General features: G+C 33.8%; 1 protein-coding gene across 1 annotated transcript; it reads right to left on the bottom strand.

Annotated features, from left to right (window-relative positions):
• Nucleotides 1–820: 820 nt before the first annotated feature.
• On the bottom strand, nucleotides 821–14,023 carry LOC131963158 (ETS translocation variant 5-like). The gene is made up of 13 exons (XM_059328311.1): nucleotides 13,939–14,023; nucleotides 11,741–11,806; nucleotides 11,574–11,658; nucleotides 10,642–10,689; nucleotides 10,416–10,466; nucleotides 8,903–9,011; nucleotides 7,417–7,689; nucleotides 5,122–5,399; nucleotides 4,931–4,996; nucleotides 4,496–4,564; nucleotides 4,236–4,387; nucleotides 3,617–3,718; nucleotides 821–2,396 (listed from the first exon to the last, which is right to left on the bottom strand). The coding sequence occupies exons 2-13, from the start codon at nucleotides 11,786–11,788 to the stop codon at nucleotides 2,190–2,192; spliced, it is 1,488 nt and encodes a 495-aa protein (XP_059184294.1). The 5' UTR covers nucleotides 11,789–11,806; nucleotides 13,939–14,023; the 3' UTR covers nucleotides 821–2,189.
• Between the last annotated feature and the right edge of the window lie 405 nt (nucleotides 14,024–14,428).

Genomic DNA, 14,428 nt, shown 5'->3' with positions numbered 1-14,428 from the left:
AGCTGATATCAGGCCATTTTCCATGGAAAATATCTAAATATCAGCTCTTAAATTTAACTCTTATCAGCCATTTCTGTTATTATATTTGTCCAAACAAATGCACCTTTAGTTGTACCCGACATTAAAATGAGCAAGAAATTGAAATGGACTATATATTTAATTTTTGATACGGATACTTTTGTACTTTTACTAAAATACCTTTTTTGTGAAGAGCGTTCTTATTTTAATTGATCATTTAGATCAAAATATATTCATTTAGACCAGGGGTCTCAAACTCAAATTACCTGGGGGCCGCTGGAGGCAGTATCAAAATGGCAGAAAAAAGACACAAAATTACACAAAAAAAAAACACAAAATGACCAAAAAAGGCACAAAATTACAAAAAAGACACAAAATGACTGAAAGACATAAAATGACAGAAAAGAACTAAATTACTTAAAGAAACAAAATGACCAAAAAAAGACAGAATTCCCAAAAAATACACAAAATCATAAAAAAAGACAAAATTACCAAAAGACACAAAATTACCAAAAAGACACAAAATTATTTTTAAAAAAAGACACAATTATTTAAAAAAGACACATAAAAAAAGACACAAAATTACAAAAAAAAGACACAAAATTACAACAAAAAAAAGACACAAAATGACCAAAAAGACACAAAATGACTGAAAAAGACGGTAAAGTGCCATTCATATAAAACTCCCATTAAACTTTCATATCAAGGTGGGGGCCACAAAATATCGTCACGAGGGCCGCGAGTTTGAGACCCCTGATTTAGACCAAATTCTGAACCAAAAACAGTTACCGTGAGGCAAAAGAAAAGAGTAAAATAGTTTATTGTATCAGTGAAGATGAACAGAAGGCACACAAACAGTATCTGAGGATAGACGTCACACCAGTGTCAGGATCTTTCTCCAGCCTCCGTCACACACCTCCTCCACCAACACCACATTGTGATCATATACGTAGTAAAATATACAATTATATCCAATATCTATCTGCAGGACTCAACTTGAGGCTGGGTTTGAAGCAATACATTAGCAGGCGAAACTTGGCAGCTCATATTACAACGTCAAGCAAATGCAGCCTTTTGCAAAAATATATTCATATATAATTATACACCTTTTCTACACATTGAAGCAAATCAGCTATACAAAATGCAGAAAGCTATCTCAGTTCAATACCTGGTGAGCCAGTTGTAAGAAAGACCATACTTATTATTTTTATCGGCAAAAATAGTAGCAGTACCTTTGTCATAAAACAGTTTAGGAAAAAATTACAAGTCCATATAATGCCAAAAATATTAGCTTTGAAAACAAGAAAAAGTACACAAAAACATTTCAATATATATATATAATAGGAGGACTACAACATCTGGCAAATATAAGAGTGTCCCTTTCAAGCAGTATAAATTTACCCCCCCAAAAAACAAAACAATTAGAAGTAAATTAGTAAGAGTGCCCATGGTTTTGAGATACTTTTTGGTTGAAATCCAGAGTTCACGTACTACTGCTACAAATCTACAACCCAGCAGGTTGTGACATCACTGTGGCGGGGAAGTATTTTAATAATAAGAAAATGTGGTAATGTTACGAGCCTAAAACTTTAATTTAAGATGTAATATTTTGAGAATATCCATTTTTAATTATTGAAACAAAAAAAAAGTCTGTTAGCTTGTTTGTCAAATTACAACTTTCAATTTTAAATTATTACTATATGACCAATTATGACATTTTCAAGTCATAGTAAAACATTTCTCAAAAATTACAGACTTTTCCTGTAATAATATAACATTTTTGAAAAAAAAATGCATTTTTTCTCAAAATATTACAACTTTATTAAGAAAATCCCAAACATTTTCTGCGTTTTTTTGTGTGCTAAAAGTGGCCCAAATGAATTCATTGTCACATGAAATCATACAAAATACAATTTTAGTGAACTGTAACAAATAAAACCAAATCAGAACTAATCAATAGTTTTGGATAAAAATGTGTATTTTTGCTTCTCTGATTTTCAGCTTCAACCGAAAGCTTTTGGCAAAAGAGACAATAAAAATATTCTCTGATAAATTCATCCTTTCTGTGACGTACATAACGGGTATACATGTTATAAATCTGAAACACTGCTCAGTAATTAAGGTTCTCCTGTTTGCAATATTAAGGTTCCTCCAGCTGCCAGGCTGTGGATCTAGTAGGGGTAGGTGTCAGGGAAAGCCAGTCCCTGAGCACACGCCTCCCCCCCCTCCGCCAGGTACGGCCCCTCCTCCTCCTCGCTGGGAGGCAGCGCCGCGTCCGGGTCGGCCTTCAGACTCGGCCTCTGGTTGTCGGGGAAAGCCATGGAGAAGAGCGCCTCGGGGTTGCATACAAACTTGTAGACGTACCTTTCCCCAGCCACCTGCAGGACGAGCCGATCACACACATTTATTATCATGTTGATGGGCTAAAAGTATCAGCATCAAAATGTACTTAAAGTGTGAAAAGTACTCATTGCGTGTAAGAAATCAATAAGGAAGAAATGGCTGAAGAGGGAGTCACCTAGTGCAGATGAATGGGTTGATATTGTGTACAGCATCTTTGTAATGGAAATAATTACTTTCAATTTAAGAACACAAAAAGAGGTATTTATTGAAAATTGGCAAAAATGGATTTGACTAGAGGACTACTTTTTCAGTTGCACAATATTATTGGAGTATATAAAAAGGTAAAGTTATTTTATATCTGATCCAAGAGGAAAGATTGAGGAAAGATGTCAAGTGTAATCTGAAGATGCATTATTTATGTATACCAAAATGTTTGTTAAAATGTTCAATAAAAAGAAAGTAAAAAAAAAAAGAAAAGTACTCATTTTGCAGAATGGCCCCCCTGAAATTGTTACATATATTCCAAATATACTATTGGATTATTATTATTATTTTTGAGAATTTATGTAAGCAGCATTTTACTGATGTCCAGACAGTGCTTATTTTAACTACATATTATACTTCTATGTGGTTTAATTTATAAAGATATGTAAAAAAAACTATTTAAACTGATCCTATCGCACTCTCTAATTTTGCATTCATACTAGTATTAACTTTATTCTGTTCTATTTTATTGTATTGGTTTTTTGCTGCCGCTGGAAGTGCAATTTCCTGAGGTAACCTTCCCGAGGGATTAATAAAGTTTCTTTCTTTCTTAAAATGAACCAAAAAAAAAGACTTAAAATTACTTTAAAAAGACGTAAAATGACCAAAATAAGACATAAAATAACCAAAATAAGACGCAACATTACAAAAAAGGCGTAAAATTATCAAAAAAAGACGTAAAATGACCAAATCTATCTATCCATCTATGTTTAATCCCCTTAAAAGTAACTAAAGCTAAACCACTGATCACTAGTTGAGACCAGGTTAAGACCTGTGATGAAAGAAGTATTCTGATTCTAATACCACATAAAAATACTGCAAGTAATAGTATTGCATTAAAAATGTTACTGTAAGTATTTAAGTGTAATCAGTGTAATCTTTCTTCAATTCAACACAGATAAACTATTAGGGAATTTGACAATTTCAATTATTTCATGACCAACAAAACTTTGATTTTTCCACATAATATGACAACGTTGTTGTCCTTTACCTTCTGCATGATGCCCTTCTCGTAGTAGTACCTCAGCGAGCGGCTCAGCTTGTCGTAGTTCATGGCCGGTCGGTTCTTCTGGAGACCCCAGAGCCGAGCCACCTGGACCACAACGAGACCGGAGGGAAAAACTCAATACAACCAATACAACACCCAACCCGAGTCACGTTAGAGTCATTTTTTACAAAATAATATTCTGGTAGATGCTGGTCTGAACGGCTGAGTCTGCCTTGTGCATGAAATGCGCTCTATAAATAAAGTTGAATTGAACTGAATTATTATCATTAATTAATTTAATTGTATTTATATAGCCTGGAATCACAAATTTGCCTCAAAGGGCTTTACAGATTGTACAGTACTGTATTATTATTATTATTATTAGGGACCGAGCACTATTATTATTATTATAATTATTATTATCAATAATAATAATAATGTTCTCCCCGTGTCAGCGTGGGTTCTCACCGGGTACTCCGGCTTCCTCCCACAGTCCAAAAACATGCACTTAGGTTTAATTGGGGACTCTAAATAAGCATCAGCTAGGTGTGAAGGCGGTCCCCATTTCTCCTCTAAGTGAAAGGATATTAAAGTATATGAGAGGCAGCTGTGTGTGACTGACCTCCTCAGGATCGATGAGTTTGAACTCCATGTTGCGTCCCGTCCAGACGATCAGGTGTCCGTTGGCCGGGTTGTCCAGCAGCGTGAGCAGGAACTGCCAGAGCTGCAGGGAGCCGCGGCGCTGGTACGGCAAACCCTCCTGCTTCACCTTCCCTGCTCACAGCAGATACACAATTCATTCTTTAGTGCGCTGAAATAGTCGGACTTAAGTCTGTTACTGTAGATTATAATATCCTCTTTTTATTTTAAATTCTGTCTTACCTTCCAGTCTTTCTGGCACAACACAAGTGTCGTCATAATATAAATGTGGCTCTCTGTCATGACCAAACCCTGCAGGGAGAAAAGAGGAATATTATTAGTAAGTTTGTTCTCCTGAAAAACAATACAAACTTATTTTAAAGCAAGTAAAAAGTACATGAATATGTAATATGTGATTATTTCATTAAAAAACAATAATAATAATAATAATAATATTATTATTAATAATAATAATAACAACAAATATTTGTTATATGATTGTGTTAGCTTATTTTTAATAATCTTTTTTTAATACATTTTGTTTCTTAAAAATGTGTATATATATATATATATATATATATAAATAAATAATGTAAAAAATAAAATTTAATTGAAAAAAAAAAAAAACTCAAAAAATATTTTGTTTAAAAAAGGGTAAAAAAACACACATCAACTCACCAACATTGTTATTGTGGTACTGTAAGACTGAAGACTTTCCAAACGATGACTGGCAGGTTTGAACCTCTGGAAGACACAGAGTAAGGAAATTAATTGCCATTTATTAATGTTCCTGTCAATTATATTATTAAAATGTAGTGTTAAAATATTAATGTCAAAATGTAGCAGTAGTACGTAGATGCAGCTCTCACCCGAGTCAAAGCCGAAGTCTCTGGGCTCTTGTTTGATGGTGACGTGGTTGAAGGCGTTCTGGTTCCGGGCCAGACCTGGACCAGGCGGCCCCGGCTCTGGGTATCGAGGGTCCACCAGCTCCTGTTTGAAACCTCGGGGGCCGTGTGGAACCAGGGGCTCCGAGAGGTGGCGCTGGTAGAGCGGCCGCCCGTCACAACCTGAGTGTTGGTACGGCGAGTTTGTCGTTTTCTCCGGAGGGAGGAAGGACAAACAGGGCTCGGACAGCTGCCTCTGGAACCTGGAGGGGGAGACACAGGAGGTTTGAACCAAGGTTATTATAGTGAACCAAAACTAACCGACTGTGTGTTCATGTTGTTTGTTTGTTGTTGTTTTCCTGTGCGACTATGCATGTATGTCTGGGTGTGTTTATGTGTTTGTCTAAACTGGGTATTTTGAATTGTACATATTTTTTTCTTTTTATATTTATATTTTTAGAGACTCTTAAATGTTGCACTTACTGGAGAGCACTTTGAATTTCGTTGTACATGTGACAATGACAAATAAAGACCTATTTCTATTTCTAATTTCAAATAACAGAAACTAGAACTGAAAAATACATTTTCGGTAACTGAAATAAAAATAAAAACAAGTGAAACTAACTAACTGAAACTGTATTGTGTGGTTACAGAACTAACTAGAGCTAACTAAAATTACAGTGGAAATGTCCTTCATTTTGGTTTTTGTCAACCTTTTCCATACAGGAAGCATTGATAAATATGTTTATTGAGACCACTATGTGAGTCGATCGCCTTCTAAAAGTTCAGCACTTCACACCCGGAGCTGCAACAGTTAATAACCTTATTGGGGCTGAGATGGACAAGGCAAAGGAAATAAAGGCACCCAACAAATACCCCATTACGAAAAAAACAACTAATAAAAACAAAACTAAAACAAAGCATTTTAAAAATTAAAAATTAAATAAAAAAACCTAATACAAACTAGCAAACTCACTCTAAAATCTAATTAAAACTAACTGAATTTGAAAACAAGAATAGAGTAATCAGCCCACTATTCGCCCCACAAGTGTTATCAGAATGAGTGTGGAGTAGTAAATTATATTATTATAACAAAAATTGGTAACGCTTTATATTAAGGTCCTTGTAATAACCATTAATTAACAAGTAATAAGGCCCTTGTAAGTCCTTACAAGATGCTTATTAACATTATTGTGTGTTTATAAGCTTATATAAGTGTTAATAATGGCATTACAAACACCCATGACCCACCCATTATGTCTTTGCCATGCCTTTATTAATCTTATTTTGTTTGCTTATTGATATTAAAATATACTTTATTGCTCATCTATTATAAGTTAACTATAAGTTAACTATGCTTTTTGCAACTACCGGATCTAAAGCGAGAACAATGCCTTATTACTTGTTAATTAATGGTTATTAACCAATAAGAACCCAGACCCAGTAATCCTTAAAACAGGGGTCTCAAACTCAAATTACCTGGGGCCGCTGGAGGCAGTATCAAAATGACCAAAACAAAAAAAACACAAAATGAAAGAAAAAAGACACAAAATGAAAGAAAAAAAAAAAACAAAATTACATAAAAAAGACACAAAATTACAAAAAAAATGACATAAAATGGCCAAAAAGACACAAAATTACAAAAAAAATGACATAAAATGGCCAAAAAGACACAAAATTACAAAAAGACACAAAATTATTTTAAAAAGACACAGAATTACCAAAAAAGACACAAAATTATTTTAAAAAAGACACAAAATTATTTAAAAAAGACACAGAAATACTAAAAAAAAAGACACAAAATGATTAAAAAAGACACAAAATTAGAATAAATAAATCAATAATAAATAAAAACAAATAACCATTTGCCTTTTTGTTTGCATTTCCATAGCATATATCAAAATTGTGACTTTAATTTGTTCAGTTCCCTATTAACGGATTAGAATTGTTAAACTTTGCCTCGTAACAAAAAATACGCTTTTTGAAATTAGCTACTTTTTCACATTTCTGTTTCCAGTCACAGCCACATTTAGGAGAAGTCACATGACCACCACACCACACCTTAGGGATTTAATGAGTTAAGGTGAAGCATAAAGCTGAATATGGGAGATTCTAGAAGATTTAAAGTGTTTGTTACACCCGTGTCACTGTGGGTTCTTATGGGTTAAGGACCTTATTATAAAGCGTTTCCCAAAAATGTATTAATTAAGTATTAATTATTCTATGCATGTATATAAATACATTAGCAGATAGTCTATCAAAGTCTAAATTAAAGCTCACCTCTGTTCAGTGGTGAAAGAGGCGCTGTGGCAGCTGACGGGGGGGCGTGGCAGAGCGAACGGCTGGCTCTGATTGGCCTGTGGGAGGCGGCGGTGGTGGGAGGGGCTTAGGGTGGGGGCGTGGCTCGGGGGGCAGGTGTTGGTCAGCAGGGGGGCAGAAGGTTGGAGCTGCCTCTGTACAGGTGGAGGCCCAGCAGGATGGCTGGAGCCACATGGTCCCGGTGTGGAGGCTGGAGTCAGAGCTTTGAGCCCAGCTGGCTTGTTGGTGCAGGCACTGAGGAGACAAACATGTTTACTGGGACTTTAGCATCCAAATATTATACAAAAACAACAAAAAAAGGTTGTTTTTTTTTTAACTGTTTTGCAGGAGTTAATAGACATTTTCAATTGTCTACATATGTTCTTCATACTTGTTGCAATCCGGCAAAATTATGTTTAAAAGTGAGAAATGTAAACTAAAAAAAATAAACAATAAGGTAAATACAATAATACTAAGGACAGAAATAAATATAATGTAGGCAAATATCAGGGCTATCCTATAAATACCTACCCACATATTTCTACATTTGCATAAATAATAGGGAAAAAAATAAATTCAATAATAATAATAACAAGAAGAAGAAATTAAAAACACAAAATCATCTAAAAAAATAATTTTAAACCTGAAACATTACATCCCATTTTAAATATTTCAAATGTCCAAACATTTACTCGACATAATGATACAGATAAAACATGACATGAAATACATAAATAACAATAAGGATTTTTTTTAATACAGTTGATGAATGGGGATTTTTTTTTTAAATAACTAAGACAAAAAAACACCACTCTTAAATTTACTTTACATACTTTTTTAGTATTTATTAAAGCTGAGTCTTTTTCTAACATCAATTATTTAAATTTAGACAAAAATCCAGTGAACTTGTGGTACATTTTTGTTTACTTAAATTTGTTAAGTTGACCATATATTATCATAAGTTGAGAATTAATTTAATGTTAAATATTCCAAAATCGACATTCTCACACTTAATTTTGATATTATGATTCGTTTTAAAAAGAGTAAATAATTATTTTATATATATATATTTGAACATATTATGGATTTTTCTATAATTCTGATGTGTACTTATCTTTTTGATTCATACTGTCAACATAATATGAATAATATGTTATTAAGGTACATTAACTACTATGCAATGAATATAGCTATAGTGCATTAAATGTGTAAAGTATCAATAATGTATAAAAGATCCTGACTTTGAAGATTTGCTATCTTTTATATTCTTGGATTTCTTTTTGGTTTTCTTTTCTTTTGTTTCTTTTTTCTTCACTATTCCCATTGTCAATTCTTTAAGTTTGTTTTAATTTAAGTTGTGTGTACTGTATATTATATGTGGGACCCCAGGAAGAATAGCTGCAGTTGTGCTGCAGCTAATGTGGATCCAAATAAAACAATAAACAATAAAACAGATGAAAGGTTTTACCTGTAGCTGTAAAGGCACATGTCAGCGTGAGGCGTCCCGCAGGGGGACAGGTCTTTGGACGGACTGGGCTCTCTCTTCACTTTGCTGACAGGCGGTCCATGAAGCATCACTGCAAACACACAAACAATCATTTTATCAAGAAGAAATTGGTTGTTTATATTCTTGCATTTACCACATTTGACTTTTTATATCTGAGCAGAAAAAAAGCCTCTTATCTGATCTGAGTCTTCCTGGAATCTACACAATGTTTCCATCAACAGACTGATTTACTGTCGAGGCCGGCAGTAAATACATGCAGTACGTGTTTGGCAGCAGCACTAAGTGAACCATTTCCCCGTCCTGAGCTCTTATCTGTGACATCATTATTTCCTGCAGCACATGACTACAATCATTGATTTGGCACAGATCAACTGGAGGGCCATATACTGTGACCTGAACACTGTAAACACTGTGATGTTGACACCAGCAGCCCTGGAGACCACACACACTGAGAAACTGTAAAGGTTGCTGAATTAAACTCTGCTCAATATTAATTTCGTCGCTTTATAAAAAGCAGTATATTTATCTGGATTTGAGCTGCTACTGGTAAGAATACATATTATTGTAAAATAGTAAAAACTCCAATAATTATCTCACTTTTCTATTTATTTCAAATACAGAAACAATATAGAGCATGTCTGTTCTGCAGCAAACCAGCAATTTATTAACTTTATGCAAAAAACAATGTGTTTTTCACAGGGTAACAAAGGGGTTATTTATTATTATTTTTATATTATTTTTTTATAATACTATTTATTTCCTCTGATCATCATCATTATTTTAATACATTTAAATGTATTTTTCTTATTTTTTTTATTTACTTATGCATTTTAATTAATTGTATATATATTAATTATTATAAAGCACTTCAATTTAATGTCCTAATTCTTTATTTACTTACTTATCTTAACTTAAAAAACAAGTTATTGTAAGACTGTTGATGTGGAGTAAGTCAAATATAGCAGCTACTGGTAAGAAAAAATGTTATTATAAAATGATTAGAACTCCAATAATCATCTGACCTTTCTATTTATTTCAAATACAAAAACAATATAGAGCATGTATGTTCTGCAGCAAACCATCAATTCATTAACTTCATGCAAAAAGCAATAAGTGTTCTTATATATACAGGGTAACAAAGGGTTCTTTGTGTTTATGTGCAGGTGTGCATGTATGCACGCACATACAAAAATGGCCTTCAAAATAAAAGCACTGCTGTTTATTATATTGTATTGATTTCTAATTTCCAGGTAAAGAAAAAGTGTGTCAATGATGCCAAATTTTATACTGAAAATACATGATCAGCTAATTAATTCTTTTAGACGAAACAGTTATTTTCTGGATACTTTTTATTTTATTTCAAAAAGCTCCAGTAACTGTAAGTGTTGGAGACTGCTTATCTACAAAATGTTCACTCCCTGTCGGAGAACTCGGAGCGTGCTCTATAAATATTCAAGGAGAAGCAGCTACTCACGGTTATTGGACTGGAAATCTGGGACAAACTGCTCGTCATCAGGAACCTGAGCTGTCAGAGGGGAAAAGACACGATATTAAAAAGGATCCTTCTCATGAAACTCCTCACACAGCATGCATTCCCACACTCACACACTCTCAGTGAGTTATTCCTACATTTCCCAGAATACCCTTAAACATTCCCTGTGTGCTGCTTTAAAATCAGAGGAAATGTTTAATGTTTTTACCTTCTGCGATCCAGATTTCCTGGAGCTGGATCAGATCTTGGAAGAGTTCTGCAACACAGTTATGAAATTATGTTAAAATAGACGTGATATTTAATGTTTTAGACATCAAGTGATAAAGACAATAACGTTAAAAAATTCTCATGTATTGATCCTGTTCTGCTTTTTTATTTTCTGCTGGGGTTTTTTTCTGTCTCTCTATTTTAATCCATATGGAAATGTGTTTTATTATTAAATAAAAGAAAGGGGGATTATTTATCAAACACTTTTATCTACTATTTAATTGGGTTGTGTTTATTTTTTGATAATACTATTTATTTCCTCTGACCATAATCATTATTTTAATGAATTTCAATGTATTTTTTTATTTTTTTTTATTTACTTATGGTTATTATTTAATTATATAAATGTATTTAACAATATATCTTTTTATTTGTTTGTATTATTTTTTGATAAACATATTATTTCCCCTTATTCTAATCATCATTATTAAGTACTTCAATGTATTTGTCCTATTTATTCGTTTACTTACTGTTTATTTGTTAATTATAATAATTTGAATTACATTTTGTTATTATTATTATTAGACTTTTTTTTTCTCAATGTTGTTGTTTTTTTCCACATTGGACTTTCATGATGAACAAAATTATTTAAAAAAAATGTATAAAAAAATATTATGGGATTATATTTATTTTAATTTTATGATATTTTGTTTATCTTAAATGGGTCATTCTGAATAATGGTTACTTTTATTTCTGCAAATTTAGAAACAATCTAATGCTCATACTTTTGCACTTTTACTCTTTAGATTTGAGTATTTCTGATCCGAGCACTTCATCTTTTAACTGCTCTTCCATTATTAGCACCACAGACGAACATTTCCCTCCTTCAGGTAAACACTTTGACATGTGGACGTGACGCTGTAATGACTCTACCTTCTGTGTCCTGATCCAGCTCCGTGTCCATGAACTTTCTTTTCCGGTCGCTGAGACATCTCTCTGCTCCCTCGACGTGACATTCCTAAAAACAACAAAAAACTTGTTTAGTGTGCAAACATGTTAACCAGTGTCTGATTGGCTTCTTGTACAGGATGTAAACTCACACTCTCTGGGACCACAAAGGGGACCTGCTGGTCATAAAAGCCGTCCATGTTGCAGGAGTCTTCACCCTGGAGCACAGAGGGACGTGAGGACAGATTAGGGAAACTTTTAGGGAATTATACACAATGCATTCCCTCAACTTGCATGTTAATCTCCACCAATACACCTGTATCCATATTACAGTCATATCTTTCTAAACTCAGTGACCCTGCAGCAGAGTTTATGGTTGCATCTATAAAAGCTTTGGCATCTATGACAGCATTATGCAACCTCCTGTAAGGTCAAATACGAGCTGCAGGAAGGACGACTCTTCAAAGATGTTCGATAAACAGAAGGCAGCTGTATAGACTAATAAAATATGACGTCTTTCTCTTCACGGGGTTATTGCATTCATAATCATTAACCCCGCCCCATCGTAGCCCTAACCTGGGATAAAAACGGATGTTTTCTTTGACAGGGAGCCAAAATTACACCATTTGTAAGAAAACAAACTGTAAAGAAGAAGGAATAATTGTCAGAATTTGAACTTTCTGATGGTCCTTGAATAGATTGTGGGTTATGAACGTTTGTGTTAGACACAGTGACAAAACGAAGCTTAAAATTGTGCTTTTTTTCGTAAAAATCACTTTTTTCTGCATGTCTCATTTAAAACGCCACCAATAACCAAATCCTGTTAAAAACATTAAAGTCTACTCCTTAGCAACACTGTGAAGCCATGATTGATTCAGCTGAGACCAACTGTCACGTGCAAAATATACACTGAAAATCTGTTTACACAGAGCTGAGAGGAGAGGACAGGAGAGGCTGGAAAAATGCAAATAGTATATATATATATATATATATATATATATATATATATATTTATCAGAGGAATTCAACTTGCATCATTTCTTTTCCTATGATACATGTCATTATAACTATCCAATCAACCAACAACTATGAAAACGAAATCATCAAAATAAAAATGTTTATTATGCTGCATTCAGTGAGACCATTAGCAAGAATACTGGCTTCTTTAAATGTATTTATATTTTATTTATTGATTTAATATTTTTACACTTACTTTACTTGTTTTTCAGTTAAATTACATAAAAAAATGTTTTAATACACTGGGGGAGGCGAACTTTCAAAGTCAGAGTTAAAACCATCATCTAAATATAAAAACAATAGTGATTTTTAGTCCAGATTCAGGTAAAGGATACATTTTATAGTCAAAATATTGTTTTGATTACAGGATTATAGCACACATTATGTTACTCTGTAACATTGATTCCAACTTCAAAGTGTTTCATAGTTTTCCGTCTGTGTAGTTACTTTACAAGCCCCTCTATAACATTTATGATTTAAAAAAAACTATTTGATCTTTTTAATTCTGGTCCAGCAGATATTAAACTACTTAACTAGTAGAAGTGACTATTAATCCAGTCTCACATCAGGTAATAAACATAAAACCAATCAAAAATCATATTACGTAAATCAGTTAGTCAAACTAAATTCAGTATATCTCATATTGTTTGAGTTTTAAGTCACAGTGACCAGAAATGGTTTTTTTCCTGTAACAGTGGCATTGGGCTTCCGTAGGTAAAAACACCTCTGGCCACAACTGCTTTGTTCAGAGAACATCACGTGAATCACAAGAGAAAAGTTGTAAAAAAAAAAAAAAAAAAAGTTGTTGTAATTTTCTGTACCCACACAAACACCAATTGATATACGAGTCTTATTCTGGGTGTCTTCAATTCGTTCATTTGATAATAAACAGAGAGAGAAAAAACAAAAAGTAAAATATTTATGAATGGAGTTTTTTTGGCGTGACCCGCAGACACAGCAGCACGTACCGTGGGACATCCTTGTTTTTCTCAATGAAGTGAAACTTGATCCTCGCGGGGGGGTGGGGGGGAGCACACACCAGCTCACCATTGAGAAATTTACCACAGAGAAAGATTCACGATGCTAACAAGCCGTAAAGACAGCTGCTGCAAACGGAAATACCGCTCTGCAGAGCTGACAGATGCGGGGAAATGGACGCAATGTTGCCTTTGATTTTCAGAAAATGGCGTTCGCCTCTGCTCTTAACCCATATCTGCTCTCCTCACAGCCACAAACAGCCCACGATGCGGTTTATGTAACAAAACAAAGCGAAAATACGCCCACGCACGTACGCTAGTTATTATAAAGGGATTAATAAACATGCAGGACTTACTTGAGGGGTAAAGTTTCTTGTCAGCGTGAAAAATGAACGCAGATTTCCTCTCCTACATCCCCTGCAGCTCCTCGGATAAAACTCGGCTGTGGATATTTCTCAATGAAGAGCTCTGATCACTGGATCCAAACCAGAGCCCTGTGCCGCCCTCCCATTGGCTAGAGCACAACGTCAGTCAGACTGCGAGCCAATCATCTTTAAGACTGCTTTGACGTCCGTCCCTTGTGTTTTTTATGAATGGCTGCGTTTCATTCATGGTTTCACAGCTCTCTTAAAGGGCCAGAGCTGCCATTCCATTAAATACGAGGGGATAAATGATTAACAAATTTAGATAATAAATAAAAAAGATATGATAACAAAAACACCAACTACAAATAACCTTATAATTAAATATAAATACATTAATGAATAAAAATAAATCCAGATTAATTTCTTGGTTTTAAATTTATGAAAAAATAATCTTAAAAATAACAGTAAATAAGTGATACAA

Source organism: Centropristis striata, chromosome 24, assembly GCF_030273125.1.
Source record: "Centropristis striata isolate RG_2023a ecotype Rhode Island chromosome 24, C.striata_1.0, whole genome shotgun sequence".
Lineage (NCBI taxonomy): Eukaryota > Metazoa > Chordata > Actinopteri > Perciformes > Serranidae > Centropristis > Centropristis striata.
The sequence above is the reverse complement of the archived record's forward strand: the minus strand, read 5'-3'. Positions and strand labels throughout refer to the sequence as shown.

Coding starts and splice junctions, on each gene's coding strand:
- LOC131963158 (XM_059328311.1), bottom strand. CDS start 11,788: ATGGACGGCTTTTATGACCAGCAGGTCCCCTTTGTGGTCCCAGAGAGT. Junction 7,690..8,902: donor ATGTGCCTTTACAGCTACAG/GTAAAACCTTTC, acceptor TTGTCTCCTCAG/TGCCTGCACCAACAAGCCAG. Junction 3,719..4,235: donor AACTCATCGATCCTGAGGAG/GTCAGTCACACA, acceptor GTTGTGGTCCAG/GTGGCTCGGCTCTGGGGTCT.